General features: G+C 37.4%; 2 protein-coding genes across 9 annotated transcripts in view; one reads left to right on the top strand and one right to left on the bottom strand.

The window, feature by feature from the left end:
• LOC105222440 (uncharacterized) overlaps positions 1 to 23476 on the top strand; it is a 165373-nt gene that overhangs the window by 134271 nt on the left and 7626 nt on the right. For 5 of the 8 annotated variants that reach the window (XM_049450695.1, XM_049450693.1, XM_049450692.1 and 2 more), the window contains exons 4-11: positions 19046 to 19143; positions 19221 to 20224; positions 20406 to 20882; positions 21044 to 21484; positions 21542 to 21966; positions 22034 to 22181; positions 22244 to 22457; positions 22987 to 23204. In XM_049450695.1, the coding sequence (XP_049306652.1) occupies positions 19046 to 19143; positions 19221 to 20224; positions 20406 to 20882; positions 21044 to 21484; positions 21542 to 21966; positions 22034 to 22181; positions 22244 to 22457; positions 22987 to 23204 (3025 nt within the window). The remainder of the gene's footprint in view (positions 1 to 19045; positions 19144 to 19220; positions 20225 to 20405; positions 20883 to 21043; positions 21485 to 21541; positions 21967 to 22033; positions 22182 to 22243; positions 22458 to 22986; positions 23205 to 23476) is intronic. The other 3 variants (XM_049450697.1, XM_049450699.1, XM_049450696.1) reach the window with 2 other exon arrangements.
• Positions 7960 to 10885, bottom strand: LOC105222436 (uncharacterized). The gene is made up of 3 exons (XM_049450712.1): positions 10570 to 10885; positions 8486 to 8643; positions 7960 to 8417 (listed from the first exon to the last, which is right to left on the bottom strand). Exons 1-3 carry the CDS (start codon positions 10784 to 10786, stop codon positions 8103 to 8105), a joined length of 690 nt encoding a protein of 229 aa, XP_049306669.1. The 5' UTR covers positions 10787 to 10885; the 3' UTR covers positions 7960 to 8102.

The following is a 23476-nucleotide window of genomic DNA, read 5'->3' as shown; positions in this document are numbered from 1 at the left end:
TCTTAAATCACAAACACTCACCTGGTCCCAACATATTGATAAAGTCCAATATAGGTGCTAGAGAAGCGATGTGATCCCTATTTGGAAACATGGGCCTTTAACCTGTGTCTGCAGACTGTTATGCTGTCAATCAGCAGATGTTCTGGGTTTTCAGGCTCCATGCCGCAGTTAGGTCCATGTTGTATACCTGCTTCATCATCTTGTAGTGGCCTGTAAAGAATGCGACAAGAAGCCTGAATTTGTCCCAAGGGACTAGCTGAGGTTGTAACCCCACATCAGCAACTTTGCATAGCGCATGTCTTGGAATTGCTGCCAATACCTCTCTCTGGCTACTCCTTCTTCCTTGCAGAACAGCTCCTTTATGGTATGGGGACCCACCGCGATAAAAGATTCAGGTCCTACCAAGTTAGTGGATGCTGCGGAGTGCGCCAGCTCATCAGCAAGTACATTCCCGGCTAAACGCTTGTGACCAGGTACACAGATAAGGTGCACTTGGTTAAATTCCGCTAAGCTCTTCAGTCGTTTTCTACACTCCTGCACCGGTAGGGATTTGATCTCATAGGCAGAGATTTGCTTTAAGTGTCGCTTGACTATGCTAAGTATGGTTATACGTTCGTTGTGAAAGTTAGGTTGGAGGTTTATCTTTATGCACCGACTTCTGCCTAAAAAATGTTCGGAAAACTTTCGATAGGTACATAGGCTGCTATATATATTTCTGGCCTAGGCAACACTAAGTGTTGCCAGGTGCAATCTGACATTTCCATTAGAAAATTTGAAATTTTTTAGCATAACATCACTCAGAACGTTTTGTCATTTAATCGTTTTGTTTTATTTACAGAGAATTAAAAAAATCATCTCGGCCAAAAAATGGAATTAACTCGTGAACGTTTTCGTGCGATCATTTTTCACAACTTTCGACGTGGATTATCACGACAAGAGTGCATCGATGAACTAAAATCTTTGTATGGCTGTGAAGCAACATCCTATAGCACTGTGAAAAACTGGTACAACGAATTCAATCGTGGTCGACGCTCGCTCAAAGACGAATTCCGTGAAGGTCGTCCAAAAACAGCCGTTGTGCCAGAAAACATCGATGCCGTACGTGAACTGATAATGCAAGACCGTCATGTAACATACCTTCAGATAGAGGCATGGCTATGCATTTCTTCCACCAGCATACATTCGATATTGAATGAACACCTGGCCGTAAAAAAAGTTTGTTCTCGTTGGATCCCGCACAATTTGACAATCGCTCAAAAAAGGCTCGTGTGGATTGGTGTAAAGAAATGCTGAAAAAATACGATCGCGGTGCTTCAAAAGACGTTTATAAGATCGTCACAGGTGATGAATCATGGATCTATCCATATGAGCCCGAAACAAAACAGCAATCGACCGTGTGGGTCTTCCAAGACGAGCCAAATCCAACGAAAAAAAAAAAACATTTTCGTTGATAAATATGCCTATTTTCAATATTAAGCCAGAAATACATATATATAGCAGTCCTCGTATGGAGAGTTTAGTGCGCGGTCCTGCGACTTCTGCACCAATTGCCTCCGACGTACCTCATAAAACCCCCTAGTTCTGCACAATCCGGAGCTTTCTTTAGTTTAAAATTACTCGGGTTTTTCTTCGTAATTCTGTGTGTTCAGCAGCATACGATTCGCGAAAAAACCCCCAAATGAGAAGTACTTAGAGCTCTTTAATATTGTCCTTTTCCATTTCAAAAAATAATACTTTAAAGGAAACTATATCAACTCTGAGGCGTACAGCTGCATAAATCATCGCCCAGTACCTCAGCTAGTCTTCCAAAAGCCAAAAAGATCATATCTTTTGACCTTAAGCAATTGTTTAAGAGAGTACTAACAGCAGACAGCAATTTCCGACCGAATATGGTAGTAGCGAGTTTTACTTCAATTTAATGGCCCTTAAGCTCAAGTTCCGGACATGCCATAATCTAAAATAGGGAACAGCAGCAACAATGTTAACTTTTCAAGTACGCTTTTCAAATAAAAATGAAATAACTTTTCAGAAGCACTTCTAGCCCTTTTAGATTAACATACGAGTAAAACGCCTTCTAATGCCGCCGACAATAAATAATGAATGAGTCGAGGTATTTGTGTTCCGACGAATTAAGTTTGAACATGATAAGCTTAAAATGCCATTATAATCAACGTTAATCTTCCCTAAGCTCTGAATTGCGGTTCATTTGAAGTTTTTGTGCTGCTCTCCAAGTGAAGTGCAAATACTTATTTGATGTTAAAAAAAAAAAAATTAGAGTGAGTAAATTAAGCACCTTAAAAGGTTACTTTACATTCGTAAATTGTGAAAATACCCGCCAAAAAATATTTTGTTAGTTTTCCGCAAAGGACTCTCAATTTCAACCAATGGAACGTTCATCACGCGAGCTCTTTCTTATCAAAAGTTATATGCATGACTTTAAATTTACTTTAGGCCTGCGCGAAATATCTGACTATCTTTAAAATAAACATATACATTTACGGATTTCTCAAGGACTGTTAGATGATCTTGAGCACGTTATATTTTAAGTGTCTCATCACGTGGTGCAAATCTTACGATTAGATACGTGGCTTTCACGAGTGGTTTTCAGCAAATATTCCATAAGATGAAACGATAAGTTATACGAACTATCTTTGCCACCTTAGTTGGCAACAGGGGGGAAGAAAATAAGAGCCAAGTCCCCTCTGTGTTCGGAATACATATTATAGACGAAATCACACATTCTTTTCACATTACTTTGAAAAGAATTAAACTGAACACCTTTGTATATATGTAAAGGGTGATCCATTTCGAAGTTCCCTACTTTGACTTTCAAATTTATTGGGGAATGTTTATTATAATTAGAAAGAACATTTTTGGCATCTTTTTTAAATGTTGGCCGCTGCTACATCTCAGATGGTCAGAGCATTTCGACTGGTAATTGGCAAGTGACTCACGTGATGTTTTGCTCCAAGGCCTGAATCGATGGCATAGACTTTAGACTTTACATATTTCCACAGTAACTAGTCTAACGGTGTGATATCACACGATTTTGGAGGCCAATCGACCGTCCCAAGACGTGAAATTATCTGCTCCGTGAAGTATTCTCTCAAAAATCCATTGATTGATGCGATGTGTGGGAAGAGGCGCCGTCTTGTCGCCATTTGTCGTCGAGATCACAAACTTCAATTTGAGGCAAATAGTCGGTTATCAAGGCGCGATACCGGTCAACATTGACGGTTACGTTCTCACCGGAATGAAACCACACCAACCCATTGGTTTTTCCGGATAAAATGACAGCTCTAAAATCTCTTCAGGTTTTAGTACCCTTTGAGCCAGAAATGGTCTTCATCGCTGTACAAAATTTGGCTTAAAAATATCGGATCTTCTTAAAACTTCAACAGTCCATAGAAGTGGTGTCATTTGGGAAGGTCGAGCGGCTTCAGTTCTTCCAAAAGCTGAATTGTGTGCGCTTTTAATTTAAAATCTCGACGTAAAATGTGCCAAGTCGTTCCATATGTAAGTCCGAATTGTTGCGAACGTCACTGAATTGATTCTCCACGATCTTCGCATACATTCTCAGCTACGGCTGCTATATTTTCTTCACTGCGTGTTAGACGTGATCTATTCAGTCGAATATTGTCCAATAATGAATGTTCGGTTTCAACATGGGTGATGATGTTGTGAATAGGGCGATTGTAGGGCGATTATGTTAACTATAAGTTAAGCGAAACACATTTTTTACAGAACGTGAATTTTCATAATAAAATTGAAATATTTGTAAAAGTTTTTTAGACGTAATTTCTTTCATGATGAAATACCTGAACAAAATTACATGACAGCTTGATACGACTCAAGGGTGATCTCTTAAAAAAAGTCTTTTGAAAAAAGTACCTCTACTTACTCTATTTACTCTTTCAACACTATTTGAAGTTCCGAATATAATTTTACAGAAAATGTATATTAGACCGGGTCGATTTTTTCCCCATATACTCGATTTTCCGTTTTGCTCCCTGTAAATCGACCCGCTCTAATTTATATGCCCATATTCTCATGTATATGGCACACTTGAAAAATGAACTCTACCTAAAGGAGATTATAGATTATTATAGTTTCTGGTTCTTCCATTTCTTAACTTATCTTCGATTAATTTCTATACTATGTAAGATAAAATAACGATTTTGCTGTCAAACCCTTACTTATCTTTTTTCTTCTGTTTGAAAGTGCTTCATATACTATATGTATAGCATGTATATGATTATTGTCATAAATTTCCAAGCACTTATAATATGATGGGTATTGTTTATAGAAAGCCATAAAACTAATTGGCAATGCATCATAACGGTAATTTTTGGCTTTTGGGATTCCAAGCGAATGACATTTTATCAGCAAACGTGAGAATATCAACTAGCAACACACTATTGGCCTTCGAGGGCATTTTTGCTAATGCCGTGACTATAATAACTGTTAATCTGGGAAAACCCACTAGATTATACTCGTGTGTACCAACATATATTTAGCTATTTTAGGGTTACTTCAAATCAGCCAGAGCGCGAATATAATAATGACATAACCACCATTAGATTCGAGTAACTATGAAAGTGCTAGTTTAGATTAAATTTCAAACTTGTGCAAAGTGAAACTTTGAAATGAATAAAAAAATATTTATTTTATTTTATTATTAAACCTAAAATATTTCAGTTATATCTTTCTAGTGTATTGTAATCTTTCTTCAGAGCGGTAATCAGAAATTTATATACTTAAGTTCAACCCAATTAGAAGTGATTTGAACATTTCAAACCAGAATGTGGCACTGGCGACCATTTCGACGCCTTCAGTTTTCGAACCGATTAAGTCGCTGTCTTTGATTCGACATATGTCTGCTTGCTCTCATTTCAAAAATTTTAGTTGCGAAACCAAGAATATAATTAGCGAGTTGTATGCGATTTAAAAGAATATATAGACGCCTCATTTAAGGGGGGAGCCTGCTTTAGGAGGCCTAAAAAAGGCAGTTTTTCGTGATTTTTTTTTAGGATAGAAAACAACAAGCAAATGTGCTGAAATTTTTACATCATTTTATTACATATTTAAACTTACAAAAAACATTTCTTAAAATTTAAAATATCGAAATACAGCCCACTTTTATCTACTTTTGTGCACCACCGCGCAATTGAAGTGTCCAATTGGCGGGCAAAATGTAGGTCGCAATTTTTGTCTGAAACAAAAAAATCAAATGGATAATTAATTTTCATTAGTCCTTCTTCTATGTGAACCTAAAAAAACCCGAAAAAAACGCGAAAATCAAAGTTTTTTTTAGATTTGGAAAAAAAAGTTGCATTTTTCACCAAAAACCTAACTTCAATTTACTAAAAAAATAGTTTACAATTTTGTTTTCAAGAACTTTTTAGGTTCACAGAGGAGGTAATATGTACTGAATCTAATAAGCTTTGGTTTTATACGATTGGTGGAATACTTTTTTTGTAATTTTGCCCGCCAATTTAGAAAAATCGTAAAAATGAAAAACCGAGAAATCGCGCGTCAAAGTTTTCGCTTTCTGCCCAATCTCTCATATATCCGCTAGACGCTCGGTCACTATTTCCCTTCTAGCTTCGCAAATAGGCATATTCTTAGATTATTTTTAAACAGATTTAAGCAAAAAAAAAATCGATTTTTTGAAGCTTCTAAAGCAGGCTCCCCCCTTAAGTCGTATAAACGCTGTGCTCAATGCTTCCAAGTTTTACGGTTTTACCATTGTGAATGGTACAAATGACAAAATAATTTTAATAATTTCTTCAATGGTGTCAAGTTTAGTTGTTGGAAAAAACATATATCTAGTAAAATAACTTGCATGAAGATAAGAGCTGCAAATTTAAATTGGCTATTAAATAAAAACTCCAAACTTAGCCTAGACAACAAAGTGCTCTTATATAATGCGGTCATAAAGCCGATTTGGATGTATGGCATTCAACTGTGGGGTACGACCTGTGCAACTAATATAGACATAATACAAAGGTTCCAATCAAAAATGCTTAGATCAATCACGTGTTCACCATGGTACATGCGTAATGAGAATATCCATAAAGACCTTGGTATTTCTATGGTAAGGAAAGAAGTAGAAGACAGCAGAATTAAATATATATGTAAACTCCGTGATCACCCAAACCCTTTGGCTAATGCTTTGGTACATTCCTGCAATCAAACACGCCTTAAAAGAAGAGATATGCCCGCGTACTGAGGAGAAATGTATCACCAAAACACCTCAATCATTTGCTTGAGCGTGTCTAGTTTTTAAATAGGTTTAAGATTTTATTACTTATTGTTAGGCTTTCAAAACAAAAAGCAGATTCAAGTTGTGCATATTTCAGCTCACATTTACTATTGTGAATGGTTAGTACGAAAATAATGGTTTAACGCGAAAAATAGAAATTCTCCACTAAGAAAGAATCATAACATAAAACTATTACGTCTGAAGACATTTTCGCGCAGGGTTGCACCACAAGTGCTAACCGTTTGTTTGAACATCTGGTATACTATTTTCGATACTCTGGAGATTTACTGTCGAAAGCTTAGCCTTTTACTTAAAAAATGATGACTAGGAATGAAATAACGGGTGATCCAAGTAGATGCACTATCTTAAAATAGAATTTTTTTGATAGATCACGCGTGAGTCGTGTCAAGCTGACATGATATTTTTGTTGAGTATTGATTGGCATTCTGTAAAGAATGTGTTTCGCGCGATTCTCTCAACTTATGGTCAACATAATTGATCTACTGAGTGTACGATTTATAGCACCATCCCCCTTCTTGAGACCCAGCATTCATATTGTATAATATTCGACCGAATAGACCACATCCAAAAGAATGTGGTCTCGTAGCTGAAGGTGTATACGAAGACCGCGTTCGCAGCAACTTTGCTCTATGGGCTTCTGAAAAGTTTCAATAATATCTTACGTTTTCGAGTCAAATATTGTTCAACCAAGACTCCATTTCTGGCTTCTGAGGGTATGTAAAAATGCAAAATTGCTCTATTTGAGACAAAGAGCAACCTAATGATATTCAAGAGCTGCCATTTCACACAAGAGAACAATGTTTTGGTGTAGTTTGTAGGCCAGTGGAACAGTTACAGTAAGAGTTCTTCAAAAATGACGTCGGTGAGAACGTAACCCTCATTAGAGACCGTTATCGCGTCATGATAACCGATTATTTGATGTCTAAAATTGAAGCTTGTAATTTTTGGTTTCAACAAGACCGCGCCACTGGGAGAACACTTCAGTGAGCAGATAATTTCAAGATTTTGCCGATTGGCCACCAAGATCGTGTGATATCACACCGTTAGACTTTTTCCTGTGTGAATATGTAAATTAAAAAGTCTATGCGGACAATCCCGCTTCGATTCAGGCCTTGGAACACGAGTATCATTAGCCAGTTACCAGTCGAAATGCTCGAACTAGTTATCGAAAATTGAATTCAACAGATACACCGTCTGAGCCATAGCCACGGTCAACATTTGAAAGAGATAATCTGCATAAATAGATGCCGAAGAATGTTCTTTTTCCATTACATTACATTACATTTGAAATTTCTGTGTTTTTCTTAAAAAAAAATAGGTGCCCTGGAAATGGAATCACTCTTTATATTCAATAAGTTCGAATGTAACATAAGTTTTTTGATAAAAAAAAATCCAAACTCTCTGTGACAGAGCTCGAATTTACTCAAATACCAACAAAAATGCTTTTAAAGTTAAGTGTCTCTTTGAACTTTAAAAGCTCTTCTAACTCATTCTACCGAAACCAAATGATCTGATTCGGTTAAACGATTTATACAGTTATTAAAGAGCTTCATTATCAACTGAAGCTATGTATTCAAAATACATACTTGTTCATTTATAGCCACCCTGGACATTATGTACATACATATAAAAAATTTGTTTGGTAATGAACTCATAGTTTATACCTTACTAAGTCTAGTCATTACAATTACTTTATTCGTGGAATATGAAGATTAACAGGTAATAAATTTAATAACACCCTCTTATCGCGAGAATTCGGTGTTGAATACTTTTATCGAATACTTAGTTTCTACTATAAAAAAATACAATCACACATTTATAATGAACGCACAATAAAAGCGAACAAAACAAATGAAACGGTGGATGTGACACTGACTTTGCTGAGTCCACTACTGCCTGAATTAGCTTCTGTGGTCACTTTGTATGCGTTGCAAGCCAACGCATCGTCGCTCAAGCACATGGAACACTGTGCATCACTGAGACACTCTTCTTGTTCTTGCTGATGCACAAAACAGCCACGTGAAGTGCCTTCCTCTTTGGATTCGCGGACGTAACAGTAAGAGTTCTGAGCGGTGGGCACTGGACATTGCACGGCGGTCAGGGCGCTGGTGTCGGTGGCGCATCTTTTATCCTGCCAGGGAATAAAAGCAACGTCATTAAATTTGAAATAATATTTTAGAAATATGTCTTTCCACTTACCTCACTCGACTTGCACTCGATGCATTGGAAATCGGCGCGTCCTTTGTCATTGCAACGATTGCCGAAGCACTTTACACACTCGGGATGATCGCCCAAGTCACATTTATCACGCAAATTCGCTTCCAAGTCGGCATAGCAACCGCGAGCTATTACTGTGACTGTAAAAATTAAGTAGAGAAAAATCAATTAGTATTAGTATCAGCTATTAGTATCAGAAAATATGTTTAACTTAAACAAGTAATAAATGGCTTAGTTCGGGTGTAACCGAATATTTTATACTCTGGCAGCTTGCCGATTAGACAAGGCGAACAATTTTCGGATGCTGACAAAACTTTATAAAATGTTGTCTAATAATTCAATATTCTTTATTCGCCGAAACTGGTAATGGATTACAATCAAATTTGTATCTTGTAGTCATTTACGGTTTTATAGGAAATTTTAGAATATTCTCCATTAAGATCTATACACTTTTGCATGTATTTGAATCAATTTTCGAGATACCTTTGTCACTCCGATTGAGGTATCTCCAAAACATGTATTCTGAACACATCAACCGACTATTCAAGTGTCGAAAAAACATTGATGTTAGATTCTTTTATACGTGCGGAAATAAAAAGAAGTCATTCGGTCTCAAGTCAGGACGATACGATATGTGACTTATCGTCATGTGTGAGAGTTGCATAGTTGTGATGAAGAGAGTTTGTATGGAATTGTGAGATTGTATAACACTCAGAATATATTGCGCTGTGTGGTTCCATTGTTATGGTTGCGACATGTCCAGTTGTTCCAAAAAAGCAGGCAATCATTTGCTTGGAAGTGTTTCGTGCTTGATCTTTACTTTCGGCGCATACGCGTAAATTGACAAATTGTGTGGGATCCAATGTGAAATTTTTTGTTACAGTCACATGTTCCTGCAATATTGAATGTATGCTAGTCCCATTAATGCCTATAGTGGCCTCTATCTTACGAAAGGTCACAAGACGATCTGAAAATATTAGTTTGTGTACAGCGTCAATAGTTCCCGGGAAAGCATTGATTTTGGACGACTTTCACGAAATCCGCCTTGGAGGGGTCGATTAAGTTTTAGATTTCGCCTTAGAATATTTTGCGCATATAGTATATGTATACCTCCATAAATATCCCTTTCTAATAGACAAAACCTTATTTTTCATGTGACATATCAAATTTTTGATCCAAGATAACAAGCTCTCCACGTTTTTTGCAAAACCACATCGCTATAACTCATGTTTTTTTAATACTATAAATCTGGTCCTAGTTACATACATGATAAGCAACTTTTTCAAGCAAGATGATCTAAGACCTAGATTGATCATTGGGAGAATAAGTTCAATTGAGACAAATACAATTAACACATTAGCTGTCACGTTGCACGAAATCGTGCGATAAGGGTTTTTCGAGATTTAAAGTTATTATGCCTTTTGTGCCACGAGATATGGATTTGATAATATTTTCTATTTCTCTGATATCTGCACAAATATTTGGTATAATTTTCAAGGCACTATGACGATCTCTTAGGGTTTTATGATAAATACTACGAGGATAAGATGGGTTTAACAAAAATTTGCTTGGCAGTCAATGGATTAATATCAGGAAGGAGTTTTATATTCTCTTCCCTTAAAAAATTATGAAGTTTATTGCATACTCCGGCTTTCTTTATGATTTTATGCACCCAAACTGGCTCGGAATTCTTGAGTTTTTTATTTTGGAACTAATTTAAAAGAGGCACAAATAAGGAGCTTAGATTAAACTTGAACTAAACGTAGTATTGAATGGAGCTTATGCGTTTTTTTAAGGGAAGAAATCCGATTAACAGTAACACGTGAGCTTGACATTGATTCTTGTACGAAAATGTTATGGAAAAAATCCAAATTATATAATTACGAATAGAATATGCATTTTAAACCGTCTCTGATTCTTTAAATCCTGACAATGGCAGTTCATATACGAGTATAATGGATCAAACGCATTGCTTGGGATTTATTTTTGATATCAGGCACATATATGGTATATACTTTTTTTTTTTTAATTTGACACTAAATACCCACAATGATCAATACACTTACATCCTCTAAAAACTGTCACACAATAATCCAACAAATCCAAGCAATCGCTCGTAGAATTCAATTGTGAGACTCGCAAGCAATTGATGCCTTCACAACTGTAACACGTCCGTGGCACTGCTGGATTAACCGAGTGTTCATCGGCCGTTGCTTGCGTCAAGGCAAGCAAAACGAACAAAAGGACACCGTATATAGTATTTTTATTTGCGAACGCGAACATCTTGTATAACAATAATATAATAAATGTCTAGGTAAGGTGGCTTGAAGAAAAGCGCGACAACTTTAACACTGTAAAATCCACCAAAGACTACTGATCAATAAGTCTAGAACACAAATATATAAACGCAAAATATTGACAATTTGAGTGGTGAAATGATGAAGAGGAAACAAAAATTATCACGATCAAAATATTCTCAAGATCGCGTCAAGTGGGCATCTCGCATACTCAATGGGGGGTGCAGGTGTGGCATATCTCACAGGTATCACAATATGTTTACCTAAAATATGTCGTGTTATTTTTCAATATGTCATGAGCACGATAAATGTGATTGTTTGTGAAATGAATTATCTCAATTTCGTATTTATTTATTTGTTATGAAGTGTAATGCTGAAAGTGCATAAACCGCGTCTATTCCTAAGTCAATTATATACTTATACATGTATAAAGTGATCCCACTTTTCAACTACGAAAGAAGGTGCGAAATAAACATAGAAAAAGATGGTAGACGTGTTAGTTGCGCGCAACACTCTAAACAGCTATACGGATGCCTCGAAAATGGAGGATGGAGTTGGTGCGGGAATATATTGTTCAGAGTTAGGCATAAGACAGATTTTTAAGTTGCCGGGCCACTGCAATATACTTCAAGCAGAGATATTTGCTATTGCGTAAGCCACAGGGCTGGTCTCTAATGCACCTGCTAGCAACTCCAGAGTCAACATCTTCGTAGACAGCTAAGCAGCAATCAAGGCAATCATATTGCATATCGGCCGTCAGTGTCTTGGGAAGCAGGGCAGCAGTGGTTCAGATCGGCGGATCTGAACAGAAGCCTGGTAAAGAAAATTAAAACCCGATGGAATGAGCTACCTGGGAGTTAAACTGCAAAAGTCATGTGCAAAACATTAGGTCGGAAATACCCAAAATTGCTGTTGGCTTTCGATAGAAGAGACTGTAGGAACATGATCGGAATACTAACTGGTCACTGACTGGTTGCGACACACGCTCGCAGAATGGGGCTGACAGATCAAATAGACTGAAGAAAATGTCTATAACAAGGCACCAGAAAAACAATAGAGCAATTTTTATGCACTTATCCCATATTAAGAAGACTACGTTGTAAGCATCGTCGCGGTATGATACACCAGAGGAGGTATTGAAGCCACAGAGTTCGTCAAAATTCGCGTGAAATGGTTCGTTCTAAAGGATGACTACTCCTCATGTACCTAGTAACTGAACTCCATCTGATATCGCAAAGGACAAAAACTAGTCTACTACCAGCTCATTGGCTTACTAGACTAACCTAACCTATACATATGTATATATATACTTGTACATAATAAAAAAAGGACAAATTTACATATTTCTGAGTATCTAAGTCGACTTAGCCATGTCCGCCTGACTGTCTATTTGTCCGTATTAACGTCGATCTGAAATTTTCCTATTTCAAGAAGCCACCCATTTGCCGGAACCGCGGATATCGGATCTCTATAGCATATATCAGCCTTACAAAGTGATCTATGGAACTCTAGTCCATCTATGTGGAAGTTTTTTTAATTGACGAAATATCTTCACGATATTTGCCGTGGATTATTGTCCTAAACAACAGTACAACCTGCTAAACAAAATTTCAGATCATAGTGGTCCATATGAAAACTAACTTATATATAAAATTTTATGTTTGAATGAGTGTCAGTAATATAAATAAAAGATTAAGGCACTCCGAAGAACTGATAAGAATGGGAATTGAAATATGTGCGTTCTTTCGTGACAACATGTCACCCAAAAGGGCCCAAATACTCGAAAGACGGGTGGCATTGTTACAAAACATCTGTGCATTTCAGGATTATAAATCATATAAGAGCTTACTAAGTTATATCCGTCTGTTGTAATATAACAATTTCACCACATATTCTGCGAAAAAGTTTTGTCAACGCTTTTATTAACTACGCTACTTTCATTTGTTTAACCAGCTGTACTATACATATGTCTCTAAAAAAGGCATATATCGACTGATCGATTCAACTTATGGTGTTAGCGTCATATCTGATAACAATTTCAACCGAGTGAAAACAACAACAATATTTATTATAACGCTAAGGTGTAAATTATAAAAATTACATTGATAGTGTAGATATACGTATATCTATATTATAGACTCCATACATACATCAAACATACATGTTTTTGTATGCGATTTTGTGACACCTTTCATATTGCGCTAAGGAGGCGGTAGTAGTTATAAAAAGTATGATTATGCGATGCTATAAAATTAGTCTAAAAATTTCAGTCAAAAGTCCTCAATATTTCTCTCACTAGAGCAGCGAATCGAACAGACAACCGGTATAAAAAAATCTCGTATAAACTGATATAAACAATAAAGCGGACGATTAGACGACATTAGTGGTGTTTGTGGCTACTATTTTGTAATCAATTTAACTCGTTAACTCTGCTCTGGTTTGACTCATACATATTTGTTGAAAAAATATCAGATATAAATCGTGTATGGTTCATATTTTTATATAATTCATATCAAACTAATAAAATCAATTTAATGTCAGGGTTTATTTGTAATATCCGGCGCCCTAGTGCGGAGGAAATATTTGAATTTGAGATTTTTTATCAATATATAGTATGTATAATATATATATAAAACATATGTACATACATATATAGTATATGTATATTGCACTGCACTGTAATCGCTTAATTGACAAAATCAAATTTGCTCTCTTCAAGATGTCACTTCATTTTCGCAACAATTAAAGAAAAATGCTTATCTGACAGCTTATAAGAGTGTTGCACCCAATAGGGGCTCATTCAGGGGTACAATATATGTCAACCGTTAGTTCGATTAGAGTTGGAAGAATTTTGCTAATAAAGAAAGCTTTATCAAATTTTCATATTCAGACATTTTAAGTGCTTTTATATCACGCATTTATTGTATGAAAATACTTGATTTCAACTAAATAATACAAATAAAACAACAGATCGTATTTAAATGATAAATAATTTCCATAATATAATGGAAATTTGATATAAGAATTAATGATATGAGATAACTAATAGCTTGGTGTTGTGATGGTGAAAGCGATATATTTTGTAATGAAACGGAACGTAACTATGGAACAGTTTTTGAGCAATAAATTGGACAATACTATAATTCGGCGATTTTCGAGAACAAATCAATCAAGTACCCCTCCGTTACTCGAGCCGTTGCAAAAATGTTTGTCTCGGGATCCTAACTGGTGACAATTTTGCTGGCGTATCTTTCCTTTAAAATAACCCTATACCAAGATATTAGCGGAATACTTTGATTTCAGTACGGAAAGGCGGTAGGTCATTACAAATCAGATCTAACTGACTTTGCAATTAATAGCGACATAAAAGATGGCCTATATTGCAGGAAAAATGGATTATTCGTTTCATTAGATTAAATGAAAACGACAACTATTTCTATAAAAATATGCTGTCAAAAAAAAATCCGTCTGGTAAAATGAAGCGATTTGTTAAATAAGTTCAGCTTTCTCACTTAACTTGTTAAGTCGCTCGCTCTAACACTAAACCTGGTATATTAAGTTTGACATGAAGTTTGTAATACTCGGAAATCAAAGGAGCTTTAATGAACATATACAGTAGAACTTCTATAACTCGAACTTTAGAATGGACAATAGTAGTCAAATTTCATACAAATTTCCTACCATAATTCAAAGTTTTTTTTTTTGATTATGGTAATTCGAGTTAGTGAAGTTCAACTGTATACTATATGTATATAAATGATCAATAAAAATCTAGTATTTTGGGGAGTCTACTTTCTTCTTCTTTATTGGCGTAGACACAACATGCGCGCCAGTTGTTCTTCCTTTTCGCTGTTTGACTTCTATTTGAGATTATAAGCATAGCCAGGTCTTTTTCCACCTGATCTTTTCAATGGAGTGGTGGTATTCCTGTTCCTCTGCTTCCATCGGCGAATACTACGTCGAATACCCTCATAACAGGAGTGCTTTCATCCATTCGGACGACATTCGCTGAACTCTGTCAATGTCGTCGTATATCTCGTACAGCTCATCGTTCCATCGACTGAGGTATTCGTCTTTACCAATGCGCAAACCACCAAAAATCTTCCGCAGAATTTTTCTTTCTAAAACTCGTAACGCCGATTCTTCAGATTTTGTCATCGTACATGCCTCTACAATATATATCAGGACGGGGATCATGAGTGACTTATAGAATTTGGTCTTTGTTCGTTGATAGAGGAATTTACTTCTCAATTGCCTACTCAATCCAAAGTAGCACCTGCTGGCAAGAGTTATTCTACGTTGTATTTCAAGGCTGACATTGTTGTTGGTGTTAATTCTAGTTCCAAGATAGACGAAATTATCTACGACTTCGAAGTTATGACTGTAAAGAGTGACGTGGGAGTCAAGTCACGAATGCCACGACGGTTTGTTTGACGACAGGAGTTATTTCGTCTTGCCCTCGTTTACTGCCAGACCCATTTGCTTCGCTTCTTTCACCAACCTGGAGAGAGCCGTACTAACGGCGCGGTTCTTATGGCCAATGATATCGATGCCATCGGTGCACGCCAGTAGCTGTACACTTATGTATATAGAAGATTGTAACATTTCTATTCAAAAAATAAAAGTGCTTGAAAATCGTCGTGTTGACATCAGATAGATAGCAGAGGATATCATATGGATCGACTCGACCATATTGGTAAATGTTTCGGTTACGAAAGGGTTAAAGCTACCCGCGTACCAAAACATCAGAATCTTTTACACAAACAACGTCTAGTAGAGGTCGCAAAAGAGACGCCTGGCAACGTAGTTAGGGCCCTACACTTCTCAAGCGCTACATTGCTATTGACGAGAAGTGGGTTTAAGAATATGATGTTTAAAGTTTAATAATCTAGTGAATGGCACTCCGATAAAACATCACTGAAGGCACTGTAGGTGATCTCAACCGAAGGTTATAATAAGTGTGTGGCAAGCTTTCTTGGATTGGCTCATTTGGCTATATTTTGAGGGTGATAATAAAAATTTGCTATGTATTTATGTAAATAGGTAATAGTCAGTCAGTCAATAGTCTGTCCGGGTTAAATTTGATCATAGCTAGTATTGGGTTTATTCATATGGGAAGTCATATCTTAAAGTTAAAATTTCGAAATTGTTAGCTTTTCATGGCGTTTTAAGAAACTACAGATGAAGAAATATTTGATGACTTACAATATTATGAATGCTTTGCTTTAATGCTTTTATTTATTTTTTTTTTTGCTTTATCACTTTGCTTTTTGTTTTACCATTATTTTTCATTAATCTTCTAATTAAGTAACAATCAACCTAGTGTTGCGGCAATTTTTCACCTTCAGGTGACGCTGTTTTAGTTCTCATTCATTAAAATTTACTGTTTACTGCCACTTTATGCCATGCGTACATACCATGTACATACATACATAAAAGATATTATTATTTAATAAGCGTTACACACAATGAATAGAGTCGTAGATGAACTTAATATGGTTATATATCGGCATACAAACATATTTACAATATATACATATATTTACATATACTTATACTATACATATGTATTGCTCTCAGATAATTTTTGCTTGCCCAATAATTAAAAACTGTAGACTCCGCGTGTGTGCGGGTGATTGTATAGGCTCCAGCAGCTACTTATCGCAAAAACTCACACACATATAATTATTATATATATATATATATAATAATGCAATTATACGGCGAAGTGTGTTAAAATTCTCATATATTGTTCGAAAGAATAATAACTGCATTTCAAGAAAAATTCAGTGGCGGCAGACGTGTTTACGTTGACTGACTTTTTGTAACAACACACGTACACGAACACACATACCATACAAACATCTTCCGATTCAGACTGTAGCCATAAAAGTGTCGAACCGTTTGGAAGCAACTGAATATATACACATATGTACATATATACATATATACACCTGTATGCCAGTATGCCAGTAAGTACCATAAGTAGTTGCTCGACTGAGCGCTACTTAGAACTTCAGTGGAGCCTGACAGACGCTTAAACACTTTGCGTTTGTGACTTTTGCTCGCGATAAGCACTTGCAAAACAAAAACAAAAAAGAATTAAGCAAAAACTAAAAATAAAATTCAGAAAACAAAATAATAATTATTACACAAAAATTATATCGCCACGACACGCTCATATGCCTGAGGTGGGTTTGTGCTTAATATGTTCTTGGCACGTTAGGACCCTATTTACCCAGCCATGATGAAGGTGCCGCTGAAAAACTTTTATCTGGGAGATGGCTGCACTTTTGCAGCGCAGCAATTTAAAAATAATGAAGAATGAGTAAACGAAATACATACAAGTAAGGCAGAGCTAAGTTGGAGCGGAACTGTATAGCATGTGGACGACATTCATTAAAGAAATATAATAATAATGAAAAAATTTAAATGTTGTTGAATATTTTTAGCGTAAATACGGTAGTTGTAATTGTAATTGTTGTAGTAGGACAAAAATTCCAAACAGGTGGCAACCCTATAAAATTTTGACATGAAAATTTCCTCGCAATTATTTACATTATGTATATAATACCCTTCTCAAATAACAAGTTTCCATACAAGAACTTGACTTTGATCGGCCGATTTGTAAGGCAGCTATAAGCTTTACTGGTCCGATATGAAGAATTTGTTTAGAGATTATGCCGTTGGTTTGAAGAATAATCTATATGAAATTTCGTGAGGATATCGTTTCAAATAATAAACTTCCTTGCAAGAACTTGATTTTGGTCGATATCAGCGACTCCAATAAATCAAGTAGTATCTTTGGGAAAAAATAGCATGTGCAAAATTTCAGAATAATAGCTCAAAACCGGAGCTAGTACTAATTTACGTGTATACAGACATAGCTAAATCAACTCAGCTCGTCACGCTAAGTAGTCTACAAAAGTAGACCGATAGGGACAGCAAACGACGTCATATTTTACCCCGCTCTTTTAGATTTCTCTTCAGTAAGGTTTGCCATTTCATCATGGAAAGTTATACGATCCAACAACGTGTTGAAATTATTAAAATTTACTACCGAATTGAGGAAGACCCAAATCAGTCTCTCACTTGTCGTTGGACATCTCTGTGTGCGGGCATCGTTGTGACTCATTTTGTGAAAAGCTTTTGGCCTACATCCCTACAAGATCAAATTGACACAAGAACTGAGGCGCTTGACTACCAGAATCATCAAAATGATCAGGATTTTCATCGAAAAATTAAATTTACGGACAAAGCTCAGTTCTGGCTGAATGACTTCGTCAATAAGCAAAATATGCGTTATTGGTCATGCAGCAACCCACACATCAGTCACCATTGGCTCCCGAAAAAAATGTTTGGTGTGGTTTATGGGCCGTCAACGTCGTTGAGCATTACATCTTCCGTGATGATCAAAACCGGCACGTTACTGAGAATGGAAATAGCAACCTCTCAATGATAACCGAATATTCTTTGCCCGAAATGGATGATATGGACTTGAACAATATGTTGTTCCAATAGGACGGCGCCACAAGCCACACAGTGAAAGTCATAATCGGTATATTGAAAATCAAGTTTGGTGAACGTGTTATCTCATGAAATGACCCAGGCAATTGGCCGCCTCAGTCGTGCGATTTAACGCCCTTTGTCATCCATTACACAAACCTGATTTGGCACCGAATGACTTTTTTCTATTCCCGTTCGTAAAAAATACACTAAGAGGTGATTGTTTTCCGACATTTGAAGAGGTGGTTGATGTGTTCAAAAGGCATGTTTTGAAGATACCTCAATCAAAGTGGCAAAAATGCTTCAACAGTTGGTTCTAACACAAGCAAAAGTGTTAGATCATATTTAAGAAAATTTTGAAAAACAATAAACCGATATTTGATGATTAAAATTGGTTTTGTTCTCGAATCCCACTATATAAATGGCAACCTACATAAGGCATTATCAAATAGTATCCTACTATAGGTAGCGTCTCTATTTAATGACATTATGTTAGTGGTGAACAAACATATTTTTAAAAATTTTGGTTTGTAAATGTGACGGTTGAGATGAAAGCAACTCCCTTTAATACCAGTATAGTAAAAGAGATATGTACGAAATTGTTTATGGCACACACCATTTACATTTAAAATCAGAAATTATTATACTTGTGCAAGTTATTGAGTTTGGGTATAAAGATATTTTATCGAACATTAAATTTGCATTACTAAATTAACTTTACATTTTCTTTTAATTTTAGGGCGGCTTTCGGCTCCAATTACTTGACGCACTCGACCGCCCAGTGCTGGACCTAACACCGCACGTCAATGGTGGCGAATTCGTGCGCGACGATGTTACGTAAGTACTTCAAGAACATCCGCCAAACTCTGCTATTTATATTGACTCTATATTTAATTGTATCCACCTGCATATAGGGCCCAGTCCTTTCAGGTGAGCATACCCAAAGATTTTGAGTGCTTGAACTGCACACTGCGCCTACTGCGTCAAGCTGATGAATGGTCGGACGGTTATCGTTTTTGGTCTTGCGCCGATGTTGATATAAAGAATCGGAAAGAGTTTCGTGAGACTTGTTCGGGCAATGGCAAATATTTCCCTTCACGTTGTAAATGTGACAAGAACTTTTATGGTCCGCAGTGTCAATACAAAGACGAGTGTACCAGCAATCAAGACTGTGGTAATCAAGGCAAATGTATCGATCTTGCTGGAACATCACTGCCACGGAAACAGTGTTATTGTAATTTCGGTTGGCATGGCATCGGCTGTAATAAGAAATCACCCTTTAGGACTACTGATTTAGATATGTCGGCATATTCAATGAAACAATTATCGCCAGATTATCAAATGTATTGGCGTTTGTTAGAAGAGCATAAGGAAATTGAGGTTGTACTTAAAGTAAATGGCACCTCCTGGGTAGGTTTGGGTTGGCGTCCCAATTCACTTAACGCCGAGTGCAAAAATTTCCCGCTCATACGTGATATTGGAGATTTGAAAACCACGTTGACTGCAAGCGAACCAAGTGCTGAACCAGAACCCGAACCGAGCGCTGAACCCGAACCCAAAGCAGAACCAGAGCCATCAGCAGAACCTGAACCGAAAGCGGAGCCCGAACCTTCAGCCGAACCAGAACCGTCAGCGGAACCTGAACCTAAAGCAGAACCAGAGCCGTCAGCGGAACCTGAGCCTACGTCGACGCCAGAACCAAAATCTGAACCCGAACCTGTAGCGGAACCGGCACCGGAACCTACTGCTGAACCGGAGCCAAGCGCTGAACCAGAGCCAGCTGCATCCACGAAATCCAAACGCGTAGCTAAGCATGAGGATGATCAACTACAGAGCATGGATGGCGTTACATCGGTTGCGACAAGTGTGTCATATCGCGTAAGTTCCTCAGCAGGGCGCAGACGACGTCAAGCTCCAGGTATGTGAAAAATATAGTATTTTTAATTATAAATATAATAAAATAGAAGCACATCACACTTTTGTAATCTAGTATATAACACTAATATCTGTATTTATTTAAACACTTGTCACTCGTATTAATCGCACTTCAAATACTTCCAAAATATTTTACGCCCTTTGCCTTACTAATAACATATTAGAAACGAGCACTGAAAACGTACCAAAATCTGAACCCGAACCAACAGCTGCACCAGAACCGAAAGCGGAACCGGAGCCTTCGGCTGAACCTGAGCCTTCTGCTGAACCCGAACCTTCTGCTGAACCAGAACCTTCTGCTGAACCCGAGCCCAGCGCAGAACCAGAGCCTAAGGCGGAGCCCGAACCAAAAGCAGAACCCGAGCCAAAGGCAGAGCCTGAACCCAGCGCTGAGCCAGAACCGAAGTCAGAGCCGGAACCTAGCGCAGAACCAGAGCCAAAATCAGAACCGGAACCAAAATCAGAGCCAGAGCCAAGCGCCGAACCTGAACCGTCAGCTAAACCAGCACCATTCTCATTACCTGAGCCATCTGCTGAACCAGAGCCGTCCGCAGAACCGGAACCGAAATCAGAGCCAGAACCTAAACCCGAGCCATCAGCTGAATCGGAACCGCACACCAAACAAGCTATTACCAAAAGTGGTAAATATATCCGCACTACTCATTTACATAATAATTTCCTGTATCCACTACACCCAGCACCATTCCAGCACCAAGCACTTAAAACTAGTGCATAATTTTATTTGTTTCTTTATTTTACAAAGGTCAAACAAGTTCATATTATTTCTCTATTTCTTATGCAGAACCTAAATTGAGACTGAATCCATATACACCGAAATTCGATTTCAATCCCATGGATTGTACAGATATAGTTATTGGCTCGGCACGCGGCATGGCTAGCAGGGTGGGCGATTACTATACACGTGATCGTTCCACACCACGCAAGGACGAATTCTATGGCGGCAAATCTGATCTTTCACTCGGTACGGGTTTTGAAGAAAATGGTGTAACCACAATCATCTTCCGCAAGAAACTCGTAGTCACTGAGCCAACAGATCACACTCTGGACGATGCTTTGACACATGTTATCTGGGCAAAGGGTCAAGAACCCGGTCAATATGTGCACGTACCAGCTTCAGGTATCGAAACAGAAGCTGCGTCCGTAAGAGATTTCTATCAGCCGGACGAGCTCAAGTACCACGGACACAAAATGCAACGTGGTGTCACACAGTTGAACTTCTTCGGTGAGTCCGAATGTTGCTTCACTTTGTCAATTTAAGCACTGATTTCGTTAATTTCAGAAAAAGAAAAAGCTGCCACCATAGATGGCGTAACAGAAGCCTCCACCAATTTGTTGGACAACGACTGCATGGGTCACTGGAAATATCCAAGCAATTGTTCGCCTGAAAATCACACCTGCGAATATTATGCTCAATGGGAAACAGTGGGACGCGGTGATGTGATGCGTTGGCATATCGAAACCTCGAACACAAAGACCTGGACCGGCATTGGCTTTAGCGATGATGAGAAAATGTCGCAAACCGATGCCATTATCGGTTGGGTGGATCGCAATGGACGTCCCTTCTTAATGGATACATGGATTAATGGTTACGGTGCCCCAAAACTGGATGTACGACAAGACATTATCGGCACACCGTCCGGGCGCATTGAGTACGGCGTGACTATTTTGGAATTTGATCGTAAGCGTGTTAGCAATGATGAGCAGGTAAGCGCGACGGGTGTCAAGTAAATTTTTTCGGATCTAAAATATATTTATTTATTCGCTATTGCAGGACTTATCGTTCACCGATGATCACTGCCTGTATTTATTCTTCCCTGTACTCGGTGGAGCATTCCATGCTGTAAACAAGAAAATGGCCAAGCACGAACGTACGCCGACCATTTCGTCTACACGTGTCTGCATTAAGTCCTGTGGCAAAGGTATATTCCCAAAGTTTAATCACTTATCATATAATTTATTAATTATTTTCTAAATTTCAAAGAGTTGGAGAGTATCATGAACACAGCAACACCAGCTCCTGATCGACTTGTGTACGCAGTCGGCGTGAAACTCATGAAGCTCGCCGAATCGTTCGAGGCACCACAACCTGGTACAGTGGAGTTCAACAACTTGGCCGCTACAATTTCAGACTCCTTCAATGGTGTGCTAAACAGTATACCAGGCTACTATAAGACGGAAATTGTCGGCTTTGAAAAGTAAGTAATGTGTAACTTGTCAATCAATCGTTTATAAGATTTTCGTCGTCGCATCGTAATACTCGCTCGAATACTCCTGAACGCATGAAAAGTCAGTCTGGTTAATGTGATTTGAGTAAACGTAGCACTGAATAAATCTTTGAAACAGATTGAGAAACGGAGACATGAGCTTTAATACCATATTTTGAATTTTATCCAAGTATATGCCTATCTTCGCCTATCAAAAGCAAAAGAACGCTCTCGAAGAAGATCATTGCTGTCAAGCTGATGCATCTGGAAAATAATATTGCAGCAGTATCCGGTTAACTACCGTTATATTCCTTACGTTTTTGTATTTTCTAAACCTTGTTATGCCTTCAGATTGAAAAACGTTAGTTAATCAAAATTTGTTTGTGTTTGTTAAGGGTTTCACCCTTGTTATGAATTCTGAAATGAATCTATGTAGATCTTAGGTCAAAAGTTGTCAAATTTCAAAGTTTCAAAAGTTTATTAAATTAAATATTAATATTCTTCAATTTCACTCACACAGACAAGGCACAACAATGGTGGCCAAATTGCAAGCGATGTTCGATAGAGCCGATTATGAGAAAGGACATGCGTTGGCGACAAATACCGTTGGCGCGGATAACAGCGAAGCCGCTAAAAGCGGTGACATCGTAAAAGCGGCGTTGCAGGACAAAATTGCAACCGGTAAAGTGGGCTCACTTACCGTAGATCCACAATTTTTGGACTTCAAGGCGTTAGAATGTAAGTGGTCGACAGGGCGTATACGTGACATTTTAATAATTTGGGTTTTACGAAATTTGAATGTGGGAGAGCATAACGGATTTAATAAACACGGAAAAAGAAAATTAAAAGGAAATTTTATAAAATTAAATTATTAGAATTTAAATAAAATAAATTACAGGAATTCGATAATTTTAAAAATATTATAAAGATAATTTACTAATATTTTATGTATTTGCTGTAATATATTTTTCACTTTGCTGTTTAAAAAATAGCCGATAAAAGCGATTAAT

The sequence above is a fragment of the Bactrocera dorsalis genome, chromosome 3 (assembly GCF_023373825.1).
Source record: "Bactrocera dorsalis isolate Fly_Bdor chromosome 3, ASM2337382v1, whole genome shotgun sequence".
NCBI classification, from domain to species: Eukaryota; Metazoa; Arthropoda; class Insecta; order Diptera; family Tephritidae; genus Bactrocera; species Bactrocera dorsalis.
Note: the sequence above shows the minus strand (reverse complement) of the source record. Positions and strands in the feature narration are given on the sequence as shown.

Bases quoted from the DNA above. Each gene is read 5' to 3' on its own strand.
- LOC105222436 (XM_049450712.1), bottom strand. From the start codon at position 10,786: ATGTTCGCGTTCGCAAATAAAAATACTATATACGGTGTCCTTTTGTTC. The intron at 8,644-10,569 runs GTAAGTGTATTG...TAATTTTTACAG, and splicing joins TGTGACAGTTTTTAGAGGAT to TCACAGTAATAGCTCGCGGT. The intron at 8,418-8,485 runs GTAAGTGGAAAG...ATTCCCTGGCAG, and splicing joins TCGAGTGCAAGTCGAGTGAG to GATAAAAGATGCGCCACCGA.